The 15083-nt window shown below is 41.3% G+C and overlaps 2 protein-coding genes across 11 annotated transcripts in view; one reads left to right on the top strand and one right to left on the bottom strand.

The window, feature by feature from the left end:
* ISL2 (ISL LIM homeobox 2) overlaps positions 1 to 6768 on the top strand; it is a 39812-nt gene extending 33044 nt beyond the window's left edge. The window contains exon 7 of the mRNA XM_053402678.1: positions 6690 to 6768. Within this exon, the coding sequence (XP_053258653.1) occupies positions 6690 to 6705 (16 nt within the window). The 3' untranslated portion in view covers positions 6706 to 6768. The remainder of the gene's footprint in view (positions 1 to 6689) is intronic.
* Positions 1159 to 15083, bottom strand: part of SCAPER (S-phase cyclin A associated protein in the ER) — a 207210-nt gene continuing 193285 nt past the window's right edge. For 8 of the 10 annotated variants that reach the window (XM_053402648.1, XM_053402647.1, XM_053402649.1 and 5 more), the window contains 3 exons: positions 6733 to 6924; positions 3239 to 3290; positions 1159 to 2014 (listed from right to left, as the gene is read on the bottom strand). In XM_053402648.1, coding sequence (XP_053258623.1) covers positions 1911 to 2014; positions 3239 to 3290; positions 6733 to 6924 — 348 coding nt within the window. In that variant the 3' untranslated portion in view covers positions 1159 to 1910. The remainder of the gene's footprint in view (positions 2015 to 3238; positions 3291 to 6732; positions 6925 to 15083) is intronic. The other 2 variants (XM_053402645.1, XM_053402644.1) reach the window with 2 other exon arrangements.

Here is a 15083-nt window from a genome sequence, read left to right as displayed (position 1 = left end):
TGCCCACAAATATTTTTCTAATGTTGATTCAACTGGCACTGTGATGTCAGGTGACTGACAGGTGTGTGGGGGTAGGCTTGTCCAAAATGACCACAGGGCAAGGTAGTTTGTATTTCTAATTAAAAACCAAACATTGCATTTCAGAGGGTCCAAATTCATTTTTTAAGAGTTGACTGCATTTTACAATTTGAACCTACACAGTTAGATGTGCCACCAAATTCAATGGAGCTTCTCCCCAGGATACTATAGCGTAGGATCGCTGCTTCTCTTTGATATTTCTGTGTGCCTGCAAATATGCAATGCATCGACGTGGCTGAATGGGGGGGGGGTGGCTCTCTATGGTAGCTTCACTTCAGAATTTACCTCTGTGATACTGCTGCTTACTGCAATGCTATTTTGGAAAGATGCACTCTGGTTCTTGTCCCCCACATCTGTTCTGACACAGCTGTGATTTCCTGTGAGAACATTTTTGCCTTTAAAAAACAGTATGAGATGGACCCTTTCCCCAACCAGTCTGAAACATATGTGAATATGGAAGGAAGTGCTAGAGGGTTGCACAATTGAGATATTTTAATCCTTGGAAATACTTATGGAAGGGAGGGGGCTATCAATTCATTCAACAAATGCAATGGAAGGGAAGATGGTGATTGTGGAAGGTGGGAGAGGGTCAGAAATAAGGCCTCTCTGGTCAGCTGCTCTTTTGTGTTTGCTGACGTGGTTGTTTCTTTTCCAACCCAGCCTCCTTCAAGGAGGCGCACAATTCCCTCCCTGCTCCCATTTTATCCTCACAACAACCCTGTGGGGGAGATGAGGCCAGGATGGGGTGACAGGTTCAAGGTCATCCAGTGAGCTTCATTGCTGAGCGGGCTATACAGTAGAAGTTAACATTTTTTCCAGGGGCCAGGCATGTTTGAACAAAGGGAAAGAGCATCTGCTTTGCAGCCAGAAGGTTCCAGGTTCCACCCCTGACGTCTCCAGGTGGGTTGGGAGTGACTCCTGTCTGAAAATCTGTAGAGCTGCTGCCGATAATACGGAGCTAGATGGAGCAGAGGTCAGACTCAGTATGAGGCAGCTCTCTATGGTCCCACGACGGTCATATTTCTAATGCTGAGTTTCCTGCAAGGTAGAGAACGAAACCAACAACAACGACCTCAACAGTTGTGATATTGCTTTTAATAAGTTTAGTGAAAACTCTTGCCATATACAGACAATTCAGAACAATTGCTGTGACTGTACACATTCTTCTGCAACGTTCCCACAAAATGTAAAGTAAACTGGATACAAAGCCCAGGAGTCTTAAATGGCTTTGCCAAGCATTTGGGTTAGATTTCCATAGCTTATTTATCTAAATTTAGGATTTTGTGCTTTCTAAACAACTGAATATGCCAGGAGCATTGTATAAAAAGTTATGCAAAACAGACAATGAAACAGAATAAATTATTTTATTACAAGTTATACAGAACGCAACCATGGACATATTCCACTAGGAAATTCTCCTGGCACAAAAGCCCACAGGAATGAACGGGAGCAAGAGAGTGTTAGAACTCTCTAGCACAGCCCCCATTCAGTGCAATGGAACTTCTTGATCATTGTGCCCATTGCCAATATTTAGACACAAAAATCAGCAGCTTTACAGACATGCTACACCACAGAGTACAAGGATCCTTGATGTGGCACATATTAAGGGGGGGGGGAATCTCTTTTATTTTCAAAACAGCCATAAACAGGATTTTAAAGTATGTACAGTTCTTCTGACTGAAATAGTGCAAATTATATTTATATATATAACTACAGTATATGCATTTTTAGTATAAAAGGATCTTTAAAAAAACCTTCTTAAAGAGAACAACAAATTACTTAATAACGGGAAAAGGTAAGATGCTTTCAAAGTTTAAACACACGCACACCGCTTATTTTTTCTCTTTCTTCAAGAAGAACTGTCGTGCCTCTTCCCAAGTCTGGCGAGGGAACCGGTTAGAGAGCTCAAGGTAATCTTGAGAACTGAAGATCTTTTCTGTCAAGCAAGGAACAAAGAACGTCATCATAACTATTCTGTTGTAAAATGAAAAAACAGGAGGGTAAAAATGCTTGTGTATGTTTTGTTTCTGGATAGTAAAATGGCTGGACATGACTCTTTTTCTGTCAGGAAATTAAATTTTCATCCCCATTATATGTTGGAGAACAGGTCAACGTTTCAGAAGAAGAAACTGAAGAGAAGAGAGGTGCACCTGGCCCCCTCCGATGCCCCTGCAGACCCCTTGCAGGGGTGGGCAACATTCAAGGAAGTTCACAGTCCTGTAGTCAGTTGCCAGGTTTTATTAAGGAAACCGATTGCATTCTTTTGGCCTGCATGCATAGACCTTGCACATAGGAGAGACATAATCTCTAAAATTTTGAAAAACAGATGCATCATCCCCGTGGGTGGTACAAAAATCAATGGGAAGGAAGGAAGCTTCTAATAAACAAATTATGGATTGCATCCAATGAAGTTGTCCCATTGAATCACAGAACTGTAGAGTTGGAAGGTACCCCAAGGGTCATCTAGTCCAACACCCTACAAAGCAAGAATAAATTGGTGCAAGGACTTCTCCTTGTTGCAAGACTACAAGACCTATCATCCATTACCTCAGCCATGCTGGCTGAGGCTGATGAGAGCTGGAGTCCATCGCCATCTGCAGGGCCACAGGTTTCCCCACAGCTGCTTTGAAAATGACAGCATAAGCACCATAGGCTGGCTCCGGGGTAGGTAGCCAACATTGTGCCCTCTAGATGTTGTGCACTGCCATAAGACCCAGACAACACAGCCAATGATCAGCGATGTTACGAGTTGGGAATCTGCAACATCTTGACTATCGCTGGGCCAAGCCTACTCCATAAGAAATTCTGTTAAGTCCATGAAAGATTATGCCAGTAACAAATCTGTTAGTCTTCAAAGCACCCCACAACTCTTTATCCCTTCTGCTGTGGGCCAATCATTTTCCACGCAATGCCATCAACATTCAAATACCACCTGGTAACTCTCTGGCTGCACAGTATTGCTATGTTTTATTTGGCTGACAAGCCCTTTCTTTATGAAGAGTTCTCCCAGGTTCTTTCAGAAGGCAATGACTTCCCCTCAAGGACAGAGGCTACATGATCCACGAGGAGCAGGATGCAATCAACACCTTGGTCTGTTTGCCTCCTAAAAGCTACAAGGCACGATTGCTATGCAATTCCCAAGGGGCCATATTATACTTACCCCTTTGTTGGGAAGACTGGTTATCTGTCTGGCTTGAACTTTGTGTGAAATCCTACAGAAACAAAACCCAACAATGTTCAGCACCACAGAGGGAAGATCAAACACCACCCCCTCACGCAATTTTACAAAAGAGTGATGTCCTCCCAGGGGCCAAGCAAATGCCCAAGGGAAGCCTGCAAGCAAGACCTGAGGGCAACAGCGCTCTCCCCCCCCCCGTGTGATTCCCAGCAGCTGATGATCAGAGGAGTGCAGCCTCCAGCACTGAAGGCAGGACGCAAAGTCATCATGCTGGAGTACATCCAACTAAGTCCACTGATTTCAGTGGGTATGACAAACATTGTACACTGTACAAAAGTGATTTTCCTGGCTGGTGTACAATGCAGCGGGCCTGAATCACAAAGAGAAGTTCTACTGTAAGACTTCTCAGGCAATGCCATGCAGCTCTGTTGCTGAACACAATTTACCAAAACAACTGGAACTGTTTCCCTCGGGAGCTGGAGGTTTTTAAGCAGAGCTTGGATGGCCACCTGCCAGGGATGCTTCCATTGAGATTCCTGCATTGCAGGGGGTTGGGCTAGAGGACCTTATCAGTCTATGCATTTGTGGAGTGACTGGAAAGGTCTCAGTGGTGCTGCAGGAAACAACAGCTTGGAAATCAACAACAAACTGCTTTAAAATGTTTGCAGTGGTAGCTGAGGTGGTTTTTTTGACCCAGACATACGTTGCTGCTGTATACGCAGTCAGACCACTGGTCCACTTAGTGCAGGGTTGCCAACACTGACTGGCAGCCAGTCTCCAGAGTTTCTGATCAATTAATATCAGTAACAACAGCAGCAGCAGCAGCAGTGGCAACTGATACCAGGTCACTTTCCTGCCTCATAGCCATTCTCCTCATATGGGGCACTGCTGGTAATGCCACATGCCCCAGTGGTCGGGTCTGGCATGTGCGAGAAACCAGGTGCCTCAGTGTTGCAGCTCTACTCATCTGGAATTAGTTACCAGCTTAAATTAGATGAGCTCCTACTGTCCTGATATTTAGATGGATATTGAACACTTTTAAAAAGGCTTTACCTGTAGTGTGACCCAGTCCTATTAGGAAATATTAATTGTACAACTGTAGAAATACTAATATTGCTTTTAGTTTAATGTGTCTGTAATATTTTGTAATTTTTTTGTACACTACTTTGGTAGCTTTTGGTTGTGAATTCATTTATAAACCTGCAAACAAATAAACAGCAACAAAAATGATAAGAGAATTGCAAAGTGTCTTAGACAACAATTGAGAACAAATGGCAGTGCTTACTCTCCTGAGGGGTTTAAAGATTGAACTGTTGGCTTAAGGCTATTATGGACTGAAAAATGAATTATTTCTCTACATGGCACAAATCTTTAAATATATTATTGTGTTTTCACTGTTTGTGCACATGGATTTTTAAAAAATGGTTGATGTTCTTACTGTGAAATCTCTTTGAGTTATTTTATGGGAATAGATTCTTAAATGGAACCAGACCCAACGAATCAGCTCAGTGCAGGAACTCCTGACACAAAGAAGGCTTCCTTGAGATCGGATGGTATAATTAAGGCACACTGTGCCCTATTTCAGTCCTGTTAAGGCATCTTTACTTCATGTTCTCAGGAGTCAACATGAGGACCATAATTCTGGGCTTTTGATGCTTGGATTATGTACCCTATGAAATGTAACTAAGAGAGAATGATTCCCTAGGCAGCAGGTGAAAGCTGAATTCAAACATTCTTGCTAAAGTAATACCATCTTCTATTTTAATATAAGTAGTTTTAGGGACAAAAAGGGAAAAAAAGCTGTTGTCCGAGACAATAAGAGGAAAGACGCTATACAGCAGCAAGGGTGGAAGGGTGGATGTTTTACTAATAAGAAGACATTTATACATTTTCTGTATTTTACTGCATCTTTACACAGCCCCAGATGCATGCAACCAGACCATTCCCCCCCCCCCCCATTTCTTCCATATGGTAAACATTTATTTTCCAATCCTGGGGTCAGCTATCTCACATTCCCCCGCAGAGGGAGGACTCTCCCTGCTGAAATAAATAGGATATTTGCCTCAGGAAGGCGCACAGATTGTGTCTCCCCATGATAGCAAGTTGAAATTTAAGAACAAATGCATGCCTGTTTTTCATTCACAGTATCTGGGGTGGGGGAGTTTTTTTTTGCATTTTCTACAGCCTGTTTGTTTGTTTGTTTAATATTACTATATTAGAGTTTTGTTTCTGATGGCTAAACCATTCGCCCAAAGCCTGGGAGAAACAAACATATCTTCAGGCTGCTGAGCTGGATATGTTCATGCAGACCAGAAATCAAAATGCTGAAGTACCTAAATCAATTCTCAGTAAAATTAAGCTTGATTTTATTTATGATATACTTTCCAAATCAAATAGTTGACTGCCAGCTGCTTATCTGGGAAAGCAAACAACTCCTTATCCACATAAGGACCAGCACTCCTAGGGGGGGTTTTCTTCTTGCAGCATCTGCTTCTGAACAGTACTATCAGAAGCATTAAAAAACAACATTTTGTAAGCTGTTGCTGTTTTATGCATTAAAAAAATGTTTCAGGAGCTAAAATGTTTCAGTTATGTATGCATATGTTACAACAATTTTCTATATTCCTAATATCTTGAGCAGTAAAACTATGAAGCTACCTAAAAGCTGACAATGCATTTAGCCTTCAGGCATTTAGCCTGTTTGGATCAATTAACAAACAAGCTTAATTTTCTTCATTTGGCTGCAGTTGTCCAGGCACAACCCCTGAAGTTCAGCTTCCTTGCAAGCACCTCTGAGGTGGAGAGAAGGGGCAGGAGCAGAGGGCTTGGTGGGTGGCAGAGATATGCTATCAGCTATGAAGGAAAAAACACTCCACAGCTATTAATTCCAACAACTCTAAAACATGGCACATTCAGAAATTAGAAAAAATAGTAATTCCATAATATAAGTGTGTAGCACCTGATTTTTAAATAAAATTACAGGATGCAGAATGATATCGCAAACATGCACAGTTCAAGTAAGCAGAAATGGCTGCTTTCATAAATTAGAGTTTTAAAACTTTGCATATTTAGCATAGTTGGTATACACTGTTGCCAACCCTATCAATAGTCAAAATCTGTGATAAAAAGCATTGTTTCTCTGTGTATATATGTACTTCCATTTATCTTTACATTTGAGTCTGATTATATAAAAATGTACACTTATAGGATTGCAGGCTTTAAGGACTTCCCCATCCATTATTAAATATAAGTTCCTCAACATTTCACTAGTCCTGCTAATTTAAATAAGAATGGAACATAATATTAACATTACTCTGCATATGTCTGCTCCTTAAGGGGAAAAACTCTTGGACACATGTTGGATCTTTCATTTTGGAGAGAGAAGAAAAGAAACCCTGGTTTTATTGTAAGTTAATGCATATTTGTTTCATAGGCACAGAAATGGCTAAGCAGAGATACACAAACAAACCACGTACCTGGATGAATGTGGCGAGTAACACGCAACTCATCTCCTGCTCCAGGATCACCTTGTTCTGGGGGTTACTGTAACAAGCAGCTATTAGCGTGGGAAAGAGCACTTTGATGAGGCGAGGGTCGCTGAAGTACTGGAAAGGCAGCTGGCAGAGCTTTTGCAGGACAGTGGGATGGCGGCCCGACTGCACAATCACCTGGGAAATGGAGACAGCACAACATGAGAGGAACAGGGGCCGATTGCCCAGAGCAGCTGGAAGCCAGAGCAAAATAAGGCACAAGGGTGACAGAAAAATGTTAACAGAGAGAAAACCAAGCTGAACATGTTGATTAAAAACAAAACAAAAACCTTTCAGCTCAAAATGTTGTCCTCACAGTTTCTTTTTATGTACAGTAACTGCACAGGAGAAACTAATTTTATCTTTCCCCCAATTATATTTTATTAAATTTTCATAAAGTTCACATATACACTCCAATACATAATAATTTTTTGTTTTGTCAACTTCCCATCCCATTTTCCATGTTTTTTTTTATTTCTCCCTCTTGCTGCACCCTATCTTCTCTCCCTTATACTATAATAACACAACCTTACACTTTTTCACTCAAGGTGTCATAAACGAGACAGAAATATTGCAAAGAGGCGATGAATACCTGCAGGCAGGCAGAGCAAGCTGCTGGAGGGCAGGAGACAGGATTCAAAGATGGTCAGAAAATGGGAGCTGCTCCTATCAAATGCCTCTCCAGATGTGTGTTGGGGGGGGATGAGAGACGCCCGTGAGCGACACAGAACCAAAAAGGGAAGGAGACTGCATGCTGTACTGCAGTGGGAATCAATATGCACAGAGCCAGAAAGATCCTCCCATTTGCTCTTTTATCCGAGTTTCTATCAGTGCCATAGACTTTAAAAGGGGAATTGTTTAGATAAATGGAACTGTTGTCATGTGAGTAGGGTTTATAACAGTACATATCTTGAGCCACAGAGTGAAGCTGCTAATGGCATCTTCCAGAGAAACTCTTAAGTGACTAGCTTCTTCCATAATGTCTTAGCGAGAATTGTCAACATCAGAGCTAGACAAGGGAAACTTGGTAAGTTGACGATGATGACAATAATAATATAATAAAAATATTTTTATTATATATTATATAATAATATAAAAGAGCTGCTTGACCCAAATTTGGCTTTTTGGAATCTATTATAATTTTAGGACTGCTGTAAAACCCTATGGTTGCAACCATAAATTGTACTTTGAAAAACTAGCATTTTACAAGTATGCACACTTGGACAGAACACTACTCAAATTAAAAACAGAAGGGAAAAAAGAAGAGATGGAGACCAGAGGAACATAAATTACAGGGATTTACAAGTTTTCAAAGAACTTTTAACAATTCACTAAGAACACATTCTCAGTTCGTAATGCAGTTCAGGTCAAGAACAAGATCAACAAAGTAATAGTTCACATTTTTTAGTTCAATAGGCAGAATGAAATTGAAAACCCTTCAGTGAACACAGATAGGAACCCCTTAATTCTCCTAAATCCAAATGGAATTTTAAAGACAGCCAAATATGTGAGCAGGTACACTGCATTTAAGGCATCACTCTTCTGACATCCTGAAGGGACCCCATTGAAGCAGAAGTCTTATTAAAATACTAAAAGTGTTATATTGAAACAATATTTTGACCAATGCTGCACATTCCATTTTGTATTTTCAATCATTGTTTTTGATTTGATTTTTCATTTCCTTATAAATGTGTAGTTTTAGGGGAGAAATTAACTACTCCCATGGTTAAAAAATGGATCCTGATTCACAACACTGAAGCAACTGTAAGTGATGAGCACAAAATGTCCCTCCCAATGCCCAGAATTTCTCCTTTTATGAATCCTGAACTCCATTACATGACCTACTGAACCCTATGCCTGATTTGTAACATTTCCCTAAAACAAGCTCACAGACAACCTGAAAACATGTTTTTATCTTCCCCTCTGTCTCATATTTAAGCCTGGGATAATGTGACAGTATCATTACTTGGAGTTAATGTTCAAGAAGGCGTTAATTTTTGTTGGTCTGGTGTTTTATTGCACCAACTGGTGTTCATGTTATTCAACATGGCTACTAAAACTGTTACAACTCAAAGCATGCAATGGAACAATAACCTTCTTAACAAAGAAATGGAAATAGTGACTCTTCCTCATTCCATGCCAGAGTGGGGGAAAGTAGCATTTGATCCAAACCACCTTGCCTCTGACTCAAGAGTACCTTGAGTTACAGTTCACATTATGGTCCAAATTCCACCTTTCTACTGTAGGGACTCAGATGAAACTAGAAGGACCAAGCAAAGTATACCTTTTGAGATGAAAATGAGGGTATGTGTGTGTTAACACCTGTTTTCAGAAGAAGAACCACATTAATATACAGCACTGGAGGCTTTTTTCTGGCTGCTGCAAGCTTTTTAAATGCACCTCTCTTTGGGGTGTGTGTCTGTTTGCAGATGAGCCCTCTCATCCACTTCAAGCATGTCTCAACGGGTTGTGTGGGTGCGTGATCCCAGCCCTTGCTGCCAACGCACCTGCCAGACAGGCCTTGCCTTGGGAACCGTGAAAGAGGATGTCCACATGCAGCTCTCCTCTGCATGAAGATTCACCATTGCCTCCTGGCATGGGGCTGCTGAACCTGTCACCAGTGGGTGGGGGGTGGCTGGTCCTCAGAGCCCCCAGCTCTCTAATGTGTAGCTCTAACAGATGAGGGGGTTCGGCCAAATCTGCCTTCAGAGTTTTGACTCTGAAAGACCCTAGAGAGGGAAGCCTGAAGAACAGCAGCAATAGCAATTCACTCCAATATTAAAACATTAAAAAGGCAGCTCCACAGAGTTAAAAAACAAAACCCCACAATAGCAAGGGAAGGATGGTGATTTACCAGGGAACAGATGATGATGTGATAGATAAGATAGAAAGATGATAGATAGATAAAATCAAGATTGTTTCTGGTAAAGAGGGAGAATATGAGAGAAGAAAATCTGAGATACATCCCCCTTTCCCCTAAATGCACTTATTATTATTTCACCAGCCATTGTGTATTATTTATCTGTATTTTTTTTGTAAAAATTCTTGGCAAAGAGCAATGTGGTGTCAGAAGCAAAAGATTGATACTGTGATAGGAAGTCAAGTGATAGGGAATTTGTTTATTATATTTATATCCCACTCTTCCTCCCAAAGGAGCCCAGGGCAGCAAACAAACGATAAAACAAACACTGTATCTTAAAAAACAATTCCAATAAAGACACAGGCTGAGAAAGATATCAACTTAAAAGGCTGGAAGAGGAAGGTATTCAGTAGTTGCCAAACATAAAACAGAGGTGGTACCTGTCTAATACTCAGAGGAAGGGGATTCCGAGGGGCAGGTGGCACGGTGCCAAAGGTCCAGTCCCTACATTGTGTGAAGGGACCTCGCCTGCAGAACACCGTCCATCAGGCATCCTGGTCCCAGCTGCATAGGGCTTTACACTCCAAACCCAGCACCTTGAACTTAGCCCAGTAGCCACTTGGCAGCCAGTTCACTGGGGATCTGGAATCCTTTGTAGACCAGCATGATTTGAAATACCTCCACTTGCTGTGAAGTATTAATGTTTGCCTTTTCCCTTCTAGAAGTTAAACTCAGTGGTGAGATTTAAAGCATGTGTACAATCTCATGAGTTGGCTGAGTTATACCCAATGAGAAAAAGCAAAGTTCAATCACTTCCTCGTGGTAGGGGCAAATGCCTATGTTGCAAGGGGTACTTTAAGGAGAGCCACAGGGTCCCAAGAAAGCTGAATTACTTTGACTGATTCCTCTTGCTTTTCAAGAATTGTGGATGCTTAATGAATTTGCATATTATTATTGAACAAGGACCATGCTAGTTTCTGCTTCATTCCATTGTGAACATTTGTGTTAGCAATTAAAGCAGAAACTACTTAAAAGTTGAAAACGAATATTCAACTTTTTGCCTTTGTGGGGGTGGGGTGGGGACCTGTAAATATAAATACAAAGTGAGAACTGGTGTAACATGCGCAACCTGAATCCAGAAACTGACTCAGCAGTTAGTATCACAGTTTCAAACTTTGTTCTTACAAGCCCATGGGATCTAAGGGTATGCATGCCTGCAAATTATCATTTCCTAAGAAAGGTTTGAGTAGTGTCCTGTGTCAGGGAGTGTCTTTAAAATTATAAATCAATGCTGCACCCATGTTCTAAAGCTCTCACTGGTGCATCCTGGATACTGATGGTACCAGAGGGATGGCATCATTCAGAGGCCTGCAGCAGAGTAAAGGGAGCAGCCAATCTGGAGATTCAGATATACTCTACAACATCAGTGTCAATGGGTCATGATGGATGTTTCTGCATAACTGCAAGTAATATTCTTTTCATGTCACTAGTTAAAGTACATTTATGCAGTCCTTTGGGAATGACAGGGTTAAAAGAATAGCCTGTATAACATCAATTTATCAATGACACACTTTGCAGTAGTTGCACCAGGGTTAGCAATCCCTCCTCTTCTTTGTTTTCTGGGATCACTTACGACCCTCTTCTTAAACAATTATTGCACATGCATCCATCCACACTCCACTAGATTACACGGCCCCATATAGCTTGCAGTTCCATTACCTAAAATTCTAAATCATAGAATTTAGAATCAACATCCTCCTCCCTTCATGTATTCTATGGTTTTCTTTGTTCCTCTGCCACAAATTTCTGTTCAAAGCACTGCATCTCTGTTTCCATTTTCCATCTCTGCCATTTCTCTTTGGCTGCTCCCTATCACAGGAATGCTCTCCCATGACATCCAATGGGCTCCCGCAATGGTATTTAAGCCTTATCTTGCTTTCCAGACCTTACCGGATTTATCTTTGCCCTTCATCCGTGTCCCTTCCCTTCCCCATTCCTATTGCTTCTTGTCCTTAGACTGGAAGCATGTCAGCAGGGATGGAAGAGAAATCCTTAGAATTAACCAGAGGCGGATGTGGGGCAGCACAAGAACTGTGGCCGCAAGAACTGGGCACGCAGCTGAGGAGGGTGCCTTCTTAAAGCGCTTGCTCGGTTTGGGGAAGGAGGCGTGAGAGCGCTGACAGCCTCTTGACTGTCCTAAACCTCTCTGGTCTCCTTTCCAAAACCAGGCAAGTGCTTACCAGGGTTTGGAAAGGAGGTAGGAGGGCCCTAGGACCCTGCCAGAGTCTTGCACCTCCTTCCCTAAACCCAGGTTAATTCGGCACAGCAAGGGGTGGGGGAAGGGTGTCAAAGTTTGGCCTCCCACAGGGTTGCATATTACCAAGGTCCACCCCTGACTATGCAAAAGCCTTTGACTGTGTCGACCACAACCAACTATGGCAAATCCTTAAAGAAATGGGAGTGCCTGATCACCTCATCTGTCTCCTGAGAAATATCAACAACCTCAGATGGCAGAAAGTGAGGAGGAATTAAAGAACCTTTTAATGAGGGTGAAAGAGGAGAGCGCAAAATATGGTCTGAAGCTCAACATCAAAAAAACGAAGATCATGGCCACTGGGCCCATCACCTCCTGGCAAATAGAAGGGGAAGAAATGGAGGCAGTGAGAGATTTTACTTTCTTGGGCTCCATGATCACTGCAGATGGTGACAGCAGTCACGAAATTAAAAGACGCCTGCTTCTTGGGACAAAAGAAACCTAGACAGCATCTTAAAAAGCAGAGACATCACCTTGCCAACAAAGGTCCGTATAGTTAAAGCTATGGTTTTCCCAGTAGTGATGTATGGAAGTGAGAGCTGGACCATAAAGAAGGCTGATCGCTGAAGAATTGATGCTTTTGAATTCTGGTGCTGGAGGAGACTTGAGAGTCCCATGGACTGCAAGAAGATCAAACCTATCCATTCTGAAGGAAATCAGCCCTGAGTGCTCACTGGAAGGACAGATCGTGAAGCTGAGGCTCCAATACTTTGGCCACCTCATGAGAAGAGAAGACTCGCTGGAAAAGACCCTGATGTTGGGAAAGATGGAGGGCACGAGGAGAAGGGGACAGCAGAGCATGAGATGGTGGGACAGTGTTCTTGAAGCTACCAGCATGAGTTTGACCAAACTGTGGGAGGCAGTGGAAGACAGAAGTGCCTGGCGTGCTCTGGTCCATGGGGTCACGAAGAGTTGGACACGACTAAACGACTAAGCAACAACAATAACAAGGTCCGCCCCTGAATAAACCAACTTAGTTTACCAGTCCCAGACCTCTATGTGGGGCCAGAATGCAGCTTTCAATTGGATTACATATTTCTTTGAATTTTGCAATTCGATTTTGGTTCAAAATATGCTGACAAAAATGCACATTTTACAGGAAAATAAAATGAAAAACATACACAATGCATTGTCTAGAGAAAGAATGCATATAAAAATTCATAACATATGTATAATTTAAATGCATTTTTCCCTTTTTTTAATGTGCCAAAATTGGCACATTGGACCCTTGGCTGAGTGCATTTGAAACTGACATGAAATATAAATAAGTTCATTTGCTCATCCTTATTCATAAACAAGGGCCCATCTACAATGTGTCTTTGGATAGCACTGAGCTGGTGTGCAGGTGTTAAACTGATCAATACAAAGCTGAACAAAGCTGCATAGTAACTTTTGAATAATGTTTTAAATAAAAAAACCATCAATACATACATACAGTTACATATTAGCCACAGTCATACACGCCTTGGTAATATCTAGTACACTTATGACAACACAATTTTGAAAAGCATTTGGAAACCCAGCCAGATGGACGGGCTAATAATAATAATAATAATAATATTAATAATAATAATAAAATTTGAACATTTGCAAAACACTCCTCTTTCAGGCACTCCCACTCCACTGAAGTCTGAGCATTTTGTTCTGTTCTACTGGACCTACGGCTTGCAGAACCTCTTATAAATGTCTTCCCTTCTTGGTTTTGCTACTGGCACACCATTATTACTTTGGGTTTATTATTATTCATAATGGTAAAAATAATTCAATTCTTGCGGCTAATGCTGTTTGGTGGAATTTGTTATAATCTCTGAGGCGTTCCTTTAATTTGTTTACTAACTTACAACTTACTGTGTTATGGATGTTTCATAGCCAATAATGCAGAATGCACAAAACAAAACTATCCCTCCCTCAAAAAACAAAAATTAATTACTATTACGCCTCTGTCTGGCTCACTTTTATTTTGGTTCGGTAGAATTAAAACCCCCCACCAAATATGGCTTGTTAGCCACCCTGGTGGGACTGGGAAGCTGAGAATGCTTAATTCAATCTCTCTCTCTCGCTTTCCTCCATTTAGCCCTGAGTGTTTCATCTCAGTCCTGGAGATACCCGATAACCCGCCCTCGCTTCAGCCTTTAGTAGATAGCTATGCTACACCAACCAGCTGGTTCTATCAGAGTATCTTGTACTCGGCCCATTTGATAAAGACTAAAGTGAATAAGGGATAGGTAGCATGAGAAGGTTCTCTCACTCACCAGATCTGAGCAGGTTGAAGTAGTGTGTGAGAATAATCTCTAGATGTGCTCTTTCTAGAAAATCTACTTGCAAATTAAGGTCAGTGAAGTGACTATCTTCTTTGGGTGCAGTGATTAGTTACAGGGGAAAGGTCCTACTTGGTGGGAGCACTCCGATGGTGGAATACTCCTTCCAGGTCACCTGGATGTCGTTTTGGTACTAGGCAAAGGCCATTTTATTTTTCCAGGTTTTTTTAGTCCTCTGTATTTTGTCTTTATGGTGTTTTGAGTTCTATATGTTTTATGTTTTTATTCTAATGCATTTTACTGTAATTTTAAACATTTTGTAAGACGCCATGCGATAAGGTCTAAAGCACAAATAAACAAATCAAGTCCCTGTTTATTCTATCTCTGCCTCCTTTCTCTTTTCCTGTTGCCTTTCCTGTATTGAAATTCTAAGTATAATAATAATAATAATAATAATAATAATAATAAGAAGAAGAAGAAGAAGAAGAAGAAGAAGAAGAAGAAGAAGAAGAATTAGAATTTATTATTTATACCCAGCACATCTGGCTGGGTTTCCCCAGAAGCCACTCTGGGCAGCTTCCAACAAAACACTAAAATACAATAACCTATTAAACATTAAAAGCTTCCCTAAACAGGGCTGATGTCTTCTAAAAGTTTGGTATAAGCTGCTTGGGGCAGGAATCTGTCCTCTTGTACTTTGTGAAGTGCCTCACACATTAATGGCACATGTAAATCAACTATAAGGTAAGGTGCAATCCTATATACAATTTCTCACTTCACAGAATTATAGAATCAAAGAATTGTAGAGTTGGAATGGACCCCAAGGATCATCCAGTCCAACCTCCTGCAATGCATGAATATGCAG

Source organism: Podarcis raffonei, chromosome 9, assembly GCF_027172205.1.
Source record: "Podarcis raffonei isolate rPodRaf1 chromosome 9, rPodRaf1.pri, whole genome shotgun sequence".
NCBI lineage: Eukaryota > Metazoa > Chordata > Lepidosauria > Squamata > Lacertidae > Podarcis > Podarcis raffonei.
This window is presented reverse-complemented; position numbering and strand designations above follow the sequence as displayed.